At 72.6% G+C, this 15,187-nt stretch overlaps 1 protein-coding gene across 2 annotated transcripts; it reads left to right on the top strand.

Annotated features, from left to right (window-relative positions):
* The first annotated feature begins 1,587 nt into the window (after nucleotides 1-1,587).
* On the top strand, nucleotides 1,588-12,839 carry LOC142826411 (5-oxoprolinase-like). Of its 2 annotated transcripts, XM_089775905.1 has the most exons (8): nucleotides 1,588-1,728; nucleotides 1,801-1,948; nucleotides 2,804-2,938; nucleotides 4,827-4,976; nucleotides 5,314-5,471; nucleotides 5,727-5,887; nucleotides 12,099-12,196; nucleotides 12,444-12,839. In XM_089775905.1, the coding sequence occupies exons 2-8, from the start codon at nucleotides 1,898-1,900 to the stop codon at nucleotides 12,594-12,596; spliced, it is 906 nt and encodes a 301-aa protein (XP_089632031.1). In that variant the 5' UTR covers nucleotides 1,588-1,728; nucleotides 1,801-1,897; the 3' UTR covers nucleotides 12,597-12,839. The 2 variants fall into 2 exon arrangements, with proteins under 2 accessions (XP_089632031.1, XP_089632030.1); XM_089775904.1 differs by lacking the exon at nucleotides 1,588-1,728 and having other exon boundaries at nucleotides 1,930-1,948.
* The last annotated feature ends 2,348 nt before the right edge of the window (nucleotides 12,840-15,187 follow it).

Here is a 15,187-nt window from a genome sequence, read left to right as displayed (position 1 = left end):
ATCTCCCCCACTGCTCTCCCCGGCCCTTTCCTGTCCTGCCCTGCCCTGCCCTGCGGCTCCCCCGCCCCATGACCCCCACAGCTCCCCCGGCTCCATGGCTCCCCCAGGCCCGCGTCTCCCCCACTGCTCTCCCCGGCCCTTTCCTGCCCTGCGGCTCCCCCGCCCCATGACCCCCACAGCTCCCCCGGCTCCAGGGCTCCCCCAGCCCCGCGTCTCCCCCACTGCTCTCCCCGGCCCTTTCCTGCCCTGCCCTGCAGCTCTCCTGCCCCATGACCCCCCACAGCTCCCCCGGCTCCAGGGCTCCCCCAGCCCTGCAACTCCCCCACTGCTCTCCCCGGCCCTTTCCTGCCCTGCCCTGCAGCTCTCCTGCCCCATGACCCCCCACGGCTCCCCCGGCTCCAGGGCTCCCCCAGCCCCGCATCTCCCCCACTGCTCTCCCCGGCCCTTTCCTGTCCTGCCCTGCCCTGCCCTGCGGCTCCCCCGCCCCATGACCCCCACAGCTCCCCCGGCTCCATGGCTCCCCCAGGCCCGCGTCTCCCCCACTGCTCTCCCCGGCCCTTTCCTGCCCTGCGGCTCCCCAAGCTCCGCTCTCGGTGCCTTCCAGATCCGGAACCTCGGGGCCGCGCTGAAGGAGGGCGACGTGATTCTCAGCAACCACCCGTGCGCGGGGGGCAGCCACCTCCCGGACCTGACCGTCATCACGCCCGTGAGTGCCCGGCAGGGCAGCCCCACGAGCTGGGCCGTCTCGGGAGCCCCGGGCCCCGTGGCCTCAGCAGAGGGGCTGCAGGCCGTGGGGCGGCCCAGGGGCAGGGTGCGGGGCAGGTGGGTCTCTGGCCCGGGCTCCAGCTGCCCTCCCCCCCCCAGGTGTTCTGGCCCGGGGTGGCCGAGCCCGTGTTCTTCGTCGCCAGCCGTGGGCACCACGCGGACATCGGCGGCATCACGCCCGGCTCCATGCCCCCCCACTCGAAGGCGCTGCGGGAGGAAGGCGCCGTCTTCGTCTCCTTCAAGCTGGTGAAGGACGGAGTCTTCCAGGAGGAGGGTGAGGCGGCGGGCCCAGGCCAGAACCCCAGGCTGGCTCTGCAGGCGGATAGAGACCCCCCAGGGTGCCCCGGGGGGCAGGGCTGTGGGGTTGGCTCCTTGGGCACCTCCCTGCCCCCCGGGCGCTCCTGGGATGGGGGGGCTGTGCACCCTGGCGGCCCTGGGCCCCCCTCCTGGGCGGTCACTGGGTGCTGCGTGGGCTGGGGGTGACCCCTGCTGGCTGGTGTGTGCGCTGCCGGGGGGTCCCTGGGGCAGGCGCGTAGGCCGGGGCCGGAGTTTAAACAAGGGGGGGCTGCCTGGGGTGAGGGGGGCAGGCTGGGCTGGGCAAACATGAAGGAGCAGCCTGAGCCGAGGGCTGGGGGTTCCGGGGCCTGGATACCCCGAGGGGGCTGCGGCCGCCTGCCCCGACTCCCATCCCCATCCGGGCCGGCGGATCCCCTCTGGCTGCGCACGGGGAGCAGGGTCGGGGCCCCCCGCAGCTCCCGCCTGCCCCTCCTCCCCCCAGCTGTGAGCGAGGCCCTGAGGGCCCCCGGCCGCGTCCCGGGCAGCAGCGGCTCCCGCAACCTGCAGGCCAACCTGTCGGACCTGCGGGCGCAAGTGGCGGCCAATCAGAAGGGGATCCAGCTGGTGAGCGAGCTGATTGGCCAGTACGGGCTGGAGGTGGTGCAGGCCTACATGGGGCACATCCAGGTGAGGACCCCCCCGCGCCCCCTCCCCCGGCGCCCCGCCCCCGCGCCCCCCCTCACTGTCCCTCTGCCCCAGGCCAACGCGGAGCTGGCGGTGCGGGACATGCTGCGGGGCGTGGCCGCTCGCCGGGGGGGGGGCCGGGTGCCCCCTCACGCTGCAGGCGCAGGACCACATGGACGACGGCTCGCCCATCCGGCTGCGGGTGGAGCTGGACCCGCAGGAGGTGAGCCGGGGGGGGGGCTGATCCAGCTCAGGGCGCCCGGGGGCAGAGGCAAACGCCCACCGCACGGGTGAGCTGGGGGCAGAATCTGTAGGAGGGGCCGGGTGCCGGGCTGACCCTGGGGCTGGGGGTGGGGGGACTGGGCTGACCCTGGGGGTAGGGGGGGCCGGGCTGACCCTGGGGGTAGGGGTTGGGGGTAGGGGCGGGGGGGCAGGGGTAGGGGCGGGGGGCCGGGCTGACCCTGGGGGTAGGGGTTGAGGGTAGGAGCGGGGGGGCAGGGGGCAGGGGCGGGGGGTAGGAGAGCTGGGTGCCAGGCTGACCCCGGGGCTAGGGGTGGGGGGACTGGGCTGACCCTGGGGGTAGGGGTGAGGGTGGGGGTAGGGGCGGGGGGCCGGGCTGACCCTGGGGGTAGGGGTGGGGGGACTGGGCTGACCCTGGGGGTAGGGGTTGAGGGTAGGGGCGGGGGGGCAGGGGTAGGGGCAGGGGGTAGGAGTGGGGGGGCCGGGCTGACCCTGGGGGTAGGGGTTGGGGGGTCCGGGGTAGGGGTGGGGGGGCAGGGGTAGGGGCAGGGGGTAGGAGTGGGGGGGCCGGGCTGACCCTGTGGGTAGGGGTTGGGGGGTCCGGGGTAGGGGTGGGGGGGCCGGGCTGACCCTGGGGGTAGGGGTTGAGGGTAGGGGCGGGGGGGCAGGGGTAGGGGCGGGGGTAGGAGTGGGGGGGCCGGGCTGACCCTGGGGGTAGGGGTTGAGGGTAGGGGCGGGGGGGCAGGGGTAGGGGCAGGGGGTAGGAGTGGGGGGGCCGGGCTGACCCTGGGGGTAGGGGTGGGGGGCCGGGGGCCCAGTCTGAGCTGGGCTCCTGCAGGGCGGCGCCGTGTTTGATTTCTCGGGCTCGGGGCACGAGGTGCACGGGAACTGCAACGCCCCTCGCGCCATCGCGCTCTCGGCCCTGCTGTACTGCCTGCGCGCCATGCTGGGCCAGGACGTCCCGCTCAACCAGGTCAGGCACTGGCGGGGGGGCAGGGAGAGGTGGGGGGCGGGAGGAGCGCTGGGGGGCAGTGAGTGTCAGGGCAGTGCTGGAGGGGCAGTGAGCGTCGGGAGATACAGGTGGGGGGTGCCGTGTGTGGGGGGCAGTGAGCGTTGGGGGACACAGGTGGGGGGGCGCCGGCGGGGGGCTGTCAGTGTGGCCCCTGTGGCTATGTGCCTGGCTGCGGTGATTGGCTCGGCCCTGGCTCAGTGGGAGGAGGACATGGGAGGCTATCGGGGGGGCGTGGGAGTCTGAGAGGACTGGCGGGGGCTGGCAGGGCTGAGGGGTGCGTGTGGGGCACGCAGGAGGCTGGCGGGGGCAGGTGGGGCTGAGGGGTGCGTGTGGGGCACGCAGGGGGCTGGCGGGGCTGAGGGGTGCGTGTGGGGCACGCAGGGGGCTGGCGGGGCTGAGGGGTGCGTGTGGGGCACGCAGGAGGCTGGCGGGAGCTGGCGGGGCTGAGGGGTGCGTGTGGGGCACGCAGGGGCCTGGCGGGGCTGAGGGGTGCGTGTGGGGCACGCAGGGGGCTGGCGGGGCTGAGGGGTGCGTGTGGGGCACGCAGGGGGCTGGCGGGGCTGAGGGGTGCGTGTGGGGCACGCAGGAGGCTGGCGGGAGCTGGCGGGGCTGAGGGGTGCGTGTGGGGCACGCAGGGGCCTGGCGGGGCTGAGGGGTGCGTGTGGGGCACGCAGGGGGCTGGCGGGGCTGAGGGGTGCGTGTGGGGCACGCAGGAGGCTGGCGGGAGCTGGCGGGGCTGAGGGGTGCGTGTGGGGCACGCAGGGGCCTGGCGGGGCTGAGGGGTGCGTGTGGGGCACGCAGGAGGCTGGCGGGAGCTGGCGGGGCTGAGGGGTGCGTGTGGGGCACGCAGGGGGCTGGCGGGGCTGAGGGGTGTGTGTGGGGCACGCAGGAGGCTGGCGGGGGCAGGCGGGGCTGAGGGGTGCGTGTGGGGCACGCAGGGAGCTGGCGGGGCTGAGGGGTGCGTGTGGGGCACGCAGGGGGCTGGCGGGGCTGAGGGGTGCGTGTGGGGCGCGCAGGGGGCTGGCGGGGCTGAGGGGTGCGTGTGGGGCACGCAGGGGGCTGGCGGGGCTGAGGGGTGCGTGTGGGGCGCGCAGGGAGCTGGCGGGGCTGAGGGGTGCGTGTGGGGCACGCAGGGGGCTGGCGGGAGCTGGCGGGGCTGAGGGGTGTGTGTGGGGCACGCAGGGGGCTGGCGGGGCTGAGGGGTGCGTGTGGGGCACGCAGGGGGCTGGCGGGGCTGAGGGGTGCGTGTGGGGCACGCAGGGGGCTGGCGGGGCTGAGGGGTGTGTGTGGGGCACGCAGGGGGCTGGCGGGAGCTGGCGGGGCTGAGGGGTGCGTGTGGGGCGCGCAGGGAGCTGGCGGGGCTGAGGGGTGCGTGTGGGGCGCGCAGGGAGCTGGCGGGGCTGAGGGGTGCGTGTGGGGCACGCAGGGGGCTGGCGGGGGCAGGCGGGGCTGAGGGGTGCGTGTGGGGCGCGCAGGGAGCTGGCGGGGCTGAGGGGTGCGTGTGGGGCACGCAGGGGGCTGGCGGGGCTGAGGGGTGCGTGTGGGGCACGCAGGGGGCTGGCGGGGCTGAGGGGTGCGTGTGGGGCACGCAGGGGGCTGGCGGGGCTGAGGGGTGCGTGTGGGGCACGCAGGGGGCTGGCGGGGCTGAGGGGTGCGTGTGGGGCACGCAGGGGGCTGGCGGGGCTGAGGGGTGCGTGTGGGGCACGCAGGGGGCTGGCGGGGCTGAGGGGTGCGTGTGGGGCACGCAGGGGGCTGGCGGGGGCAGGCGGGGCTGAGGGGTGCGTGTGGGGCGCGCAGGGGGCTGGCGGGGGCACGTGGGGGACAGCCTGACACCCCCCCCCCCCGGCAGGGCTGCCTGGCCCCGGTGCGGGTTCTCATCCCCAAGGGCTCCATCCTGGACCCCTCGCCGGAGGCCGCCGTGGTGGGGGGCAACGTGCTGACCTCGCAGCGGGTGGTGGACGTGATCCTCAGGGCCTTCGGGGCCTGCGCCGCCTCCCAGGTGGGGGTCGTGGGGGGGGGGGCTCCGGGGTGGGGGTGGAATTCAAGCTCCAGGAACAGCCAAGGCCTGTTTGTTCCGTCACCGGCCCCGGTGGCTGCGGCCCAGGGCCCCCCAAGTGCAGCTCTGAGCTCATGGGGCAGCCCCCCCGCCCCCGCCCCCGCGTTCATCAGATCCCGTCACTCGGCCCTTCCCCTCGGCCGGGGCTGGGGCGTCTCCCCCGGCAGGGCCTGGCGGGCGCGGAGCAGGGCCCACGCTGGCATCGGGGCCCTGGGGGCGCCCCGGCCCCCCGCCCCGGCCCCCCGCCCCCCTCCATCTCTCCTGCCCTCCCTCCCTCCAGGGCTGCATGAACAACGTCACCTTTGGGACCGCGCACCTGGGCTACTACGAGACGGTGGCGGGGGGCGCGGGGGCTGGGCCCCACTGGCATGGGCGCAGCGGGGTGCACACCCACATGACCAACACGCGCATCACCGACCCCGAGATCCTGGAGAGACGGTGGGTGCGGCCCCCCTTCCTGGGGCTCCGGGGGGTCCCAGCCCCTCGGGGCACGGGGGGGCTGGGAGAAGGGCCTTGTGGGGGGTGGGGGGGTCCCTTGGGGCGGGAGTGGCAGCAGCCCGGCCACCCTAGACTTTGGGGACCTACCGAGCCAACAGGCCCTCGGCCCCATAACCTCTGCCTCTGAGCCCCGGGGCCTCCCCTCCTCTGGGGGGCGGGGGGGGGCTTGTCCCCACAGTGACGTTGCTCCCCCAGGTACCCCGTGATCCTGCGCTGCTTTGAGCTGTGCCGGGGCACCGGGGGCCGCGGGCGGTTCCGGGGCGGCGACGGGGTGATCCGCGAGCTGCTCTTCCGCGAGGAGATGGTGCTGTCCGTGCTGAGCGAGCGCCGCGCCTTCCGCCCCTACGGCCTGCAGGGTGAGTGGCCCCGCCCCGGCGCCACCCCGAGCCCGGCCCCAGCTTCCCGGCCTCCCCCGCCCGCTCCTCCCCGGAGCCGCCTGCCCTGCCCCGGAGCCGCCTGCCCTGCCCCGGAGCCGCCTCCCCCGCCCGCCGCTCCCCGGAGCCGCCCGCCTGCCCTGCCCCGGAGCCGCCTCCCCCGCCCGCCGCTCCCCGGAGCCGCCTGCCCTGCCCCGGAGCCGCCTCCCCCCCCCCTCCCCGGAGCCCGCTCCTCCCCGGAGCCGCCTCCCCCGCCCGCCGCTCCCCGGAGCCGCCTCCCCCGCCCGCCGCTCCCCGGAGCCGCCTCCCCCGCCCGCCGCTCCCCGGAGCCGCCTCCCCTGCCCGCCGCTCCCCGGAGCCGCCCGCCGCTCCCCGGAGCCGCCTCCCCCGCCCGCCGCTCCCCGGAGCCGCCCGCCCCTCCCCGGAGCCGCCCGCCCCTCCCCGGAGCCGCCTCCCCTGCCCCCTCCTCCCCCGCCCGCTCCTCCCCGGAGCCGCCTCCCCCGCCCGCTCCTCCCCGGAGCCGCCTCCCCCGCCCGCTCCTCCCCGGAGCCGCCTCCCCTGCCCCGGAGCCGCCTCCCCTGCCCCGGAGCCGCCTCCCCCGCCCGCTCCTCCCCGGAGCCGCCTGCCCTGCCCCGGAGCCGCCTCCCCCGCCCGCCGCTCCCCGGAGCCGCCTCCCCCGCCCGCCGCTCCCCGGAGCCGCCTGCCCTGCCCCGGAGCCGCCTCCCCCGCCCGCCGCTCCCCGGAGCCGCCCCGACCCCCCGCCCGCTCCTCCCTGGAGCCGCCTCCCACACCCTGACCCCCCACGTTGGGGGACAGAGTATCAGAAGGGTTGGGGTGTTCAGTTTTCTGACAGTAGAATACTGGGACCCGGCATCTCACCCCCACCCCCTGCGCTGCCCCATCTGTCCCCCCATTGCACCCCTCCCCCCACCCCTTGCGCTGCCCCATCTGTCCCCCATTGCACCCCTCCCCCCACCCCTTGCGCTGCCCCATCTGTCCCCCATTGCACCCCTCCCCCCACCCCTTGCGCTGCCCCATCTGTCCCCCCATTGCACCCCTCCCCCCACCCCTTGCGCTGCCCCATCTGTCCCCCCCATTGCACCCCTCCCCCCACCCCTTGCGCTGCCCCATCTGTCCCCCCCATTGCACCCCTCCCCCCACCCCTTGCGCTGCCCCATCTGTCCCCCCCATTGCACCCCTCCCCCCACCCCTTGCGCTGCCCCATCTGTCCCCCCCATTGCACCCCTCCCCCCCACCCCTTGCGCTGCCCCATCTGTCCCCCCATTGCACCCCTCCCCCCCACCCCTTGCGCTGCCCCATCTGTCCCCCCATTGCACCCCTCCCCCCACCCCTTGCGCTGCCCCATCTGTCCCCCATTGCACCCCTCCCCCACCCCTTGCGCTGCCCCATCTGTCCCCCATTGCACCCCTCCCCCCACCCCTTGCGCTGCCCCATCTGTCCCCCCATTGCACCCCTCCCCCCACCCCTTGCGCTGCCCCATCTGTCCCCCCATTGCACCCCTCCCCCCACCCCTTGCGCTGCCCCATCTGTCCCCCATTGCACCCCTCCCCCCACCCCTTGCGCTGCCCCATCTGTCCCCCCCATTGCACCCCTCCCCCCACCCCTTGCGCTGCCCCATCTGTCCCCCATTGCACCCCTCCCCCCCACCCCTTGCGCTGCCCCATCTGTCCCCCCATTGCACCCCTCCCCCCACCCCTTGCGCTGCCCCATCTGTCCCCCCCATTGCACCCCTCCCCCCACCACTTGCGCTGCCCCATCTGTCCCCCCATTGCACCCCTCCCCCCACCCCTTGCGCTGCCCCATCTGTCCCCCCCATTGCACCCCTCCCCCCACCCCTTGCGCTGCCCCATCTGTCCCCCCATTGCACCCATCCCCCACCCCTTGCGCTGCCCCATCTGTCCCCCCATTGCACCCCTCCCCCCCACCCCTTGCGCTGCCCCATCTGTCCCCCCATTGCACCCCTCCCCCCACCCCTTGCGCTGCCCCATCTGTCCCCCCATTGCACCCATCCCCCACCCCTTGCGCTGCCCCATCTGTCCCCCCATTGCACCCGTCCCCCCACCCCTTGCGCTGCCCCATCTGTCCCCCATTGCACCCCTCCCCCCACCCCTTGCGCTGCCCCATCTGTCCCCCATTGCACCCCTCCCCCACCCCTTGCGCTGCCCCATCTGTCCCCCCATTGCACCCCTCCCCCCACCCCTTGCGCTGCCCCATCTGTCCCCCATTGCACCCCTCCCCCCACCCCTTGCGCTGCCCCATCTGTCCCCCATTGCACCCCTCCCCCCACCCCTTGCGCTGCCCCATCTGTCCCCCATTGCACCCCTCCCCCCATCCCTTGCGCTGCCCCATCTGTCCCCCATTGCACCCCTCCCCCCATCCCTTGCGCTGCCCCATCTGTCCCCCATTGCACCCCTCCCCCCACCCCTTGCGCTGCCCCATCTGTCCCCCCATTGCACCCCTCCCCCCACCCCTTGCGCTGCCCCATCTGTCCCCCATTGCACCCCTCCCCCCACCCCTTGCGCTGCCCCATCTGTCCCCCATTGCACCCCTCCCCCCACCCCTTGCGCTGCCCCATCTGTCCCCCATTGCACCCCTCCCCCCCATCCCTTGCGCTGCCCCATCTGTCCCCCATTGCACCCCTCCCCCCCACCCCTTGCGCTGCCCCATCTGTCCCCCATTGCACCCCTCCCCCACCCCTTGCGCTGCCCCATCTGTCCCCCCATTGCACCCCTCCCCCACCCCTTGCGCTGCCCCATCTGTCCCCCATTGCACCCCTCCCCCACCCCTTGCGCTGCCCCATCTGTCCCCCCATTGCACCCCTCCCCCCACCCCTTGCGCTGCCCCATCTGTCCCCCATTGCACCCCTCCCCCCACCCCTTGCGCTGCCCCATCTGTCCCCCATTGCACCCCTCCCCCCACCCCTTGCGCTGCCCCATCTGTCCCCCATTGCACCCCTCCCCCCACCCCTTGCGCTGCCCCATCTGTCCCCCATTGCACCCCTCCCCCCATCCCTGCGCTGCCCCATCTGTCCCCCATTGCACCCCTCCCCCCCATCCCTTGCGCTGCCCCATCTGTCCCCCATTGCACCCCTCCCCCCACCCCTTGCGCTGCCCCATCTGTCCCCCCATTGCACCCCTCCCCCCACCCCTTGCGCTGCCCCATCTGTCCCCCATTGCACCCCTCCCCCCCACCCCTTGCGCTGCCCCATCTGTCCCCCATTGCACCCCTCCCCCCACCCCTTGCGCTGCCCCATCTGTCCCCCATTGCACCCCTCCCCCCACCCCTTGCGCTGCCCCATCTGTCCCCCCCATTGCACCCCTCCCCCCATCCCTTGCGCTGCCCCATCTGTCCCCCATTGCACCCCTCCCCCCACCCCTTGCGCTGCCCCATCTGTCCCCCCATTGCACCCCTCCCCCCACCCCTTGCGCTGCCCCATCTGTCCCCCATTGCACCCCTCCCCCCCACCCCTTGCGCTGCCCCATCTGTCCCCCCCATTGCACCCCTCCCCCACCCCCTTGCGCTGCCCCATCTGTCCCCCCATTGCACCCCTCCCCCCACCCCTTGCGCTGCCCCATCTGTCCCCCATTGCACCCCTCCCCCCCACCCCTTGCGCTGCCCCATCTGTCCCCCCCATTGCACCCCTCCCCCCCACCCCTTGCGCTGCCCCATCTGTCCCCCCCATTGCACCCCTCCCCCACCCCTTGCGCTGCTCCATCTGTCCCCCATTGCACCCCTCCCCCCACCCCTTGCGCTGCCCCATCTGTCCCCCATTGCACCCCTCCCCCCCACCCCTTGCGCTGCCCCATCTGTCCCCCATTGCACCCCTCCCCCCACCCCTTGCGCTGCCCCATCTGTCCCCCCATTGCACCCCTCCCCCCACCCCTTGCGCTGCCCCATCTGTCCCCCATTGCACCCATCCCCCCACCCCTTGCGCTGCCCCATCTGTCCCCCATTGCACCCATCCCCCCACCCCTTGCGCTGCCCCATCTGTCCCCCCATTGCACCCATCCCCCCACCCCTTGCGCTGCCCCATCTGTCCCCCATTGCACCCATCCCCCCACCCCTTGCGCTGCCCCATCTGTCCCCCATTGCACCCCTCCCCCCCACCCCTTGCGCTGCCCCATCTGTCCCCCATTGCACCCCTCCCCCCACCCCTTGCGCTGCCCCATCTGTCCCCCCATTGCACCCCTCCCCCCACCCCTTGCGCTGCCCCATCTGTCCCCCATTGCACCCCTCCCCCCACCCCTTGCGCTGCCCCATCTGTCCCCCATTGCACCCCTCCCCCCCACCCCTTGCGCTGCCCCATCTGTCCCCCATTGCACCCATCCCCCCACCCCTTGCGCTGCCCCATCTGTCCCCATTGCACCCCTCCCCCCACCCCTTGCGCTGCCCCATCTGTCCCCCCATTGCACCCCTCCCCCCACCCCTTGCGCTGCCCCATCTGTCCCCCATTGCACCCCTCCCCCCCACCCCTTGCGCTGCCCCATCTGTCCCCCATTGCACCCATCCCCCCACCCCTTGCGCTGCCCCATCTGTCCCCATTGCACCCCTCCCCCCACCCCTTGCGCTGCCCCATCTGTCCCCCATTGCACCCCTCCCCCCCACCCCTTGCGCTGCCCCATCTGTCCCCCATTGCACCCCTCCCCCCCACCCCTTGCGCTGCCCCATCTGTCCCCCCATTGCACCCCTCCCCCCACCCCTTGCGCTGCCCCATCTGTCCCCCCCATTGCACCCCTCCCCCCCACCCCTTGCGCTGCCCCATCTGTCCCCCATTGCACCCCTCCCCCCACCCCTTGCGCTGCCCCATCTGTCCCCCATTGCACCCCTCCCCCACCCCTTGCGCTGCTCCATCTGTCCCCCCATTGCACCCCTCCCCCCACCCCTTGCGCTGCCCCATCTGTCCCCCATTGCACCCCTCCCCCCACCCCTTGCGCTGCCCCATCTGTCCCCCATTGCACCCCTCCCCCCCACCCCTTGCGCTGCCCCATCTGTCCCCCATTGCACCCCTCCCCCCACCCCTTGCGCTGCCCCATCTGTCCCCCATTGCACCCCTCCCCCCCACCCCTTGCGCTGCCCCATCTGTCCCCCATTGCACCCCTCCCCCACCCCTTGCGCTGCCCCATCTGTCCCCCCCATTGCACCCCTCCCCCCACCCCTTGCGCTGCCCCATCTGTCCCCCATTGCACCCCTCCCCCCACCCCTTGCGCTGCCCCATCTGTCCCCCATTGCACCCATCCCCCCACCCCTTGCGCTGCCCCATCTGTCCCCCATTGCACCCATCCCCCCACCCCTTGCGCTGCCCCATCTGTCCCCATTGCACCCCTCCCCCCACCCCTTGCGCTGCCCCATCTGTCCCCCATTGCACCCCTCCCCCCACCCCTTGCGCTGCCCCATCTGTCCCCCATTGCACCCCTCCCCCCCACCCCTTGCGCTGCCCCATCTGTCCCCCATTGCACCCCTCCCCCCCACCCCTTGCGCTGCCCCATCTGTCCCCCCCATTGCACCCCTCCCCCCACCCCTTGCGCTGCCCCATCTGTCCCCCCCATTGCACCCCTCCCCCCACCCCTTGCGCTGCCCCATCTGTCCCCCCCATTGCACCCCTCCCCCCACCCCTTGCGCTGCCCCATCTGTCCCCCCATTGCACCCCTCCCCCCCACCTCTTGCGCTGCCCCATCTGTCCCCCATTGCACCCCTCCCCCCACCCCTTGCGCTGCCCCATCTGTCCCCCATTGCACCCCTCCCCCCACCCCTTGCGCTGCCCCATCTGTCCCCCATTGCACCCCTCCCCCCACCCCTTGCGCTGCCCCATCTGTCCCCCATTGCACCCCTCCCCCCACCCCTTGCGCTGCCCCATCTGTCCCCCATTGCACCCCTCCCCCCACCCCTTGCGCTGCCCCATCTGTCCCCCCATTGCACCCCTCCCCCACCCCTTGCGCTGCCCCATCTGTCCCCCATTGCACCCCTCCCCCCACCCCTTGCGCTGCCCCATCTGTCCCCCCCATTGCACCCCTCCCCCACCCCTTGCGCTGCTCCATCTGTCCCCCCATTGCACCTCTCCCCCCACCCCTTGCGCTGCCCCATCTGTCCCCCCCATTGCACCCCTCCCCCCACCCCTTGCGCTGCCCCATCTGTCCCCCATTGCACCCCCTCTGACACTCATTCTCCCTGACAGGGGGGGAGCCTGGCTCCCGCGGCCTGAACCTGCTGATCTGCCGAGATGGACGCACCATCAACCTGGGGGGGAAGGCGTCAGTGCCAGTGCTGCCTGGGGTGAGCCCCCCCGGCTGAGGGAGCTGGCCTGGTGTTGTTGGGCGGGGGGCAGGCTGGGGGGGGCGGGGCGGGGGATGGAAGTCACCTCCCTTGGTCCGGCGAGATCCCTGGGCTGGGGGGTCAGGTCCCCAGGGTGCCGGGGCAGGGAGCTGCGGGCGGCACTCGCCGGGTTTCCCTTGCTTTGACGGGCCCGAGTCCCCTCTCGCGGCTCCTGGCCCCCCCTCACCCTTCCCCTTCCCTCCCGCAGGACGTCTTCCGCCTGCAGACCCCCGGTGGGGGCGGCTTCGGGCCGGCGGCCGAGGCTGGGGACCCCCCGGAGCAGCCCCCGCTGCCTGGCGCCAGGAGCTTTGTGGAGCGCGGCAGCCTGTATGACTATCGCCTGGCGCAGGAGACGGCGTGAGGGCGGCAGGGTGCAGGCACGGGCTGGACTCCCCCGGCCCCGCGCCCCGTGGCCTGACGCCCTCGGTCGGGCCAGGACGCCTGGGTCCCCTGCTGGCGGTGCCCCCGGCCGTGGGACGGTCCCCGAGTCCCTTCCGTAGCGGGTCAGGCCGTTGGGCTTGGGCGGTGCCCTGGCCGCCCCTAGCGCTCGGCACAGCACCGCCGGAGCGACCGCCGGGAGTAAAGCGCTGCCGTTTACCCGCAAGTCGTCCTCCGTGTCTGGCTCGCCCCCGCGTCGCAGCCCGAGCCGGGCAGGACCCGGGACCCCCTGCAGTCAGGGCTGGCTGGGCTCTGCCCGTTTACAGGCGATTGTACTAAAGGATTCTCTGCCCCGCTGCGCCCAGTATCGTGCGCCTGGGACGGGGCCGGATTGCCTGCCGGCTGAAGGGCGTTCCCTGGGGCACCTGTCCTAGGTCGGGCCCTGAGGCCTCTTCTCCCCCCCTCCCCCGATTCTCCCAGGTCCCCCAAACGGCCGCCGAGCCGCGTTTGCCCGGGTGCAGTGTTGCTGCAGGTGGCTCCCTGCAAGCAATTCGCTCCCGTGAGGTTTAGTGGCTTTTTAGCAGCCTCTAGAGGAGGAAACGCCGGGCCAGGGGCTTGCTGGGTTCAAGGACCCTCCTAGCAGGGCTCCGCTTCCTCGTCCAGGCCCTGACAGACGGGGGTGGGACTGCCCGCGGGCTGCCAGACCCCTTCATCTGCCCCGCCTCGCGCGCAGGGTTCCTTGTGCCCTGTCGTCCTGCGGCAAGCCCGGCTCAGGCCGGTCTCCCACCCCAGCGGGGAGCCCAACTCACCAGCCCCAGAGCCCGTCCCGCCCCCAGCACGCCTGCTCCCGCACCCCCATCTGCTGCCCCACACGCTGCGGCTTCCCAGCCAGCCTCTCTTCCGGCAGCCTTTCCTCGTCTAAGGGGAGGAATAAGGGGGGGTGGGGGGGGCACAGGGAGCACTGGGGTGTCTGAGGGGAGGTGGGGGATGGGTTAGAACCTCTCCCCTGTGTAAGGGGGCGCTGGGGGGGCACAGGGAGCACTGGGGTATCTGAGGGAGGTGGGGGAGGGGTTATCACCTCTCCCCTGTGTAAGGGGGCTGGGGGGCACAGGGAGCACTGGGGTGTCTGAGGGGAGGTGGGGGATGGGTTAGAACCTCTCCCCTGTGTAAGGGGGCTGGGGGGCACAGGGAGCACTGGGGTATCTGAGGGAGGGGTTATCACCTCTCCCCTGTGTGAGGGGTGCTGGGGGGGCACAGGGAACACTGGGGTGTCTGAGGGGAGGTGGGGGATGGGTTATAACCTCTCCCCTGTGTAAGGGGGCTGGGGGGCACAGGGAGCACTGGGGTATCTGAGGGAGGTGGGGGAGGGGTTATCACCTCTCCCCTGTGTAAGGGGGCTGGGGGGCACAGGGAGCACTGGGGTATCTGAGGGAGGTGGGGGAGGGGTTATCACCTCTCCCCTGTGTAAGGGGGCTGGGGGGCACAGGGAGCACTGGGGTATCTGAGGGAGGGGTTATCACCTCTCCCCTGTGTAAGGGGGCTGGGGGGCACAGGGAGCACTGGGGTATCTGAGGGAGGTGGGGGAGGGGTTATCACCTCTCCCCTGTGTAAGGGGGCTGGGGGGCACAGGGAGTGCTGTCACACCAGGAGGCGTTGCTTGGGGACATCTTGCTGTCTGGTGTGAACAGGAGGGATGTTAAATGTCGGTTAATTGAATAGTCGAGTAACCTCCTGAATTCTTATCAGTTAGTCGACTAGTCTCTAGTCCCCGGGGTGGGGCCGGCAGCCGCAGTACCTGACGCAGCAGTGCCGGGGGTCCCGCGGGAGCTGGGTCATGAGGGGAGCTGGTTTAAAAATCAGCTCCCTTCGCGGGCCGGCTGCCTGTCGCCCAGGGGTGCTGCTGCTGAGGAGGAGGCAGCAGTGCGGGGTGGCAGCAGCCCGTGTAAGGGGAATCGGAGCTCCCGGAACGGAGCAGGGTGCCTGCCTGCCTGGCTCCTCATCCCCTTCCAATGCAGAGCTGCAGCCGGAGTATAAATACACTGCTGGAGAATGCAGGGAGTGATCAGGAAGGCGAAAGCGCAACTGGAATTGCGACTGGCAAGGGGTGGGAAGGGGAACAGGAAAGGTTTCTACAGGCATGTTAACGAGAAGGTGATCAGAGCGGGGGTGGGGCCCCTACTGGATGAAGGAGGTAACCTAGTGACAGAGGATGTGGGGAAAGCTGAAGCACTCGATGCTTTCTTTGCCTCTGTATTCACGGACAAGGTCAGGTCCCAGACAAATGCACTAGGCAGCGCAGTATGGGAAGGAGGTGGGCAGCCCGTGGTGGGTAAAGAACAGGTTAGGAACTATTTAGAAAAGCTAAACGTCACAAATCCATGGGTCCGGACTTAGTGCATCCGAGGGTACTGAGGGAGTTGGCAACTGTCATTGAGGAGCCTTTGGCCATTATCTTTGAAAAGTCGTGGAGATCGGGAGAAATCCCGGATGATTGGAAAAGGCAAATGTAGTGCCCATCTTCAAAAAAGGGAAGGACAATCCAGGGAACTATAGACCAGTCAGCCTCACCTCAGT

This window comes from Pelodiscus sinensis, chromosome 2 (genome assembly GCF_052426305.1).
Source record: "Pelodiscus sinensis isolate ZL-2025 chromosome 2, ASM5242630v1, whole genome shotgun sequence".
Taxonomy (NCBI): Eukaryota; Metazoa; Chordata; order Testudines; family Trionychidae; genus Pelodiscus; species Pelodiscus sinensis.
Note: the sequence above shows the minus strand (reverse complement) of the source record. Positions and strands in the feature narration are given on the sequence as shown.

What these genes read in the sequence shown, in the direction of transcription:
- LOC142826411 (XM_089775905.1), top strand. Translation starts at nt 1,898, where the DNA reads ATGGACGACGGCTCGCCCATCCGGCTGCGGGTGGAGCTGGACCCGCAG. An exon ending in AGGACGTCCCGCTCAACCAG is followed by an intron (nt 2,939 to 4,826) that starts GTCAGGCACTGG and finishes CCCCCCCGGCAG; the next exon opens with GGCTGCCTGGCCCCGGTGCG. An exon ending in CCGCCCCTACGGCCTGCAGG is followed by an intron (nt 5,888 to 12,098) that starts GTGAGTGGCCCC and finishes TCTCCCTGACAG; the next exon opens with GGGGGGAGCCTGGCTCCCGC.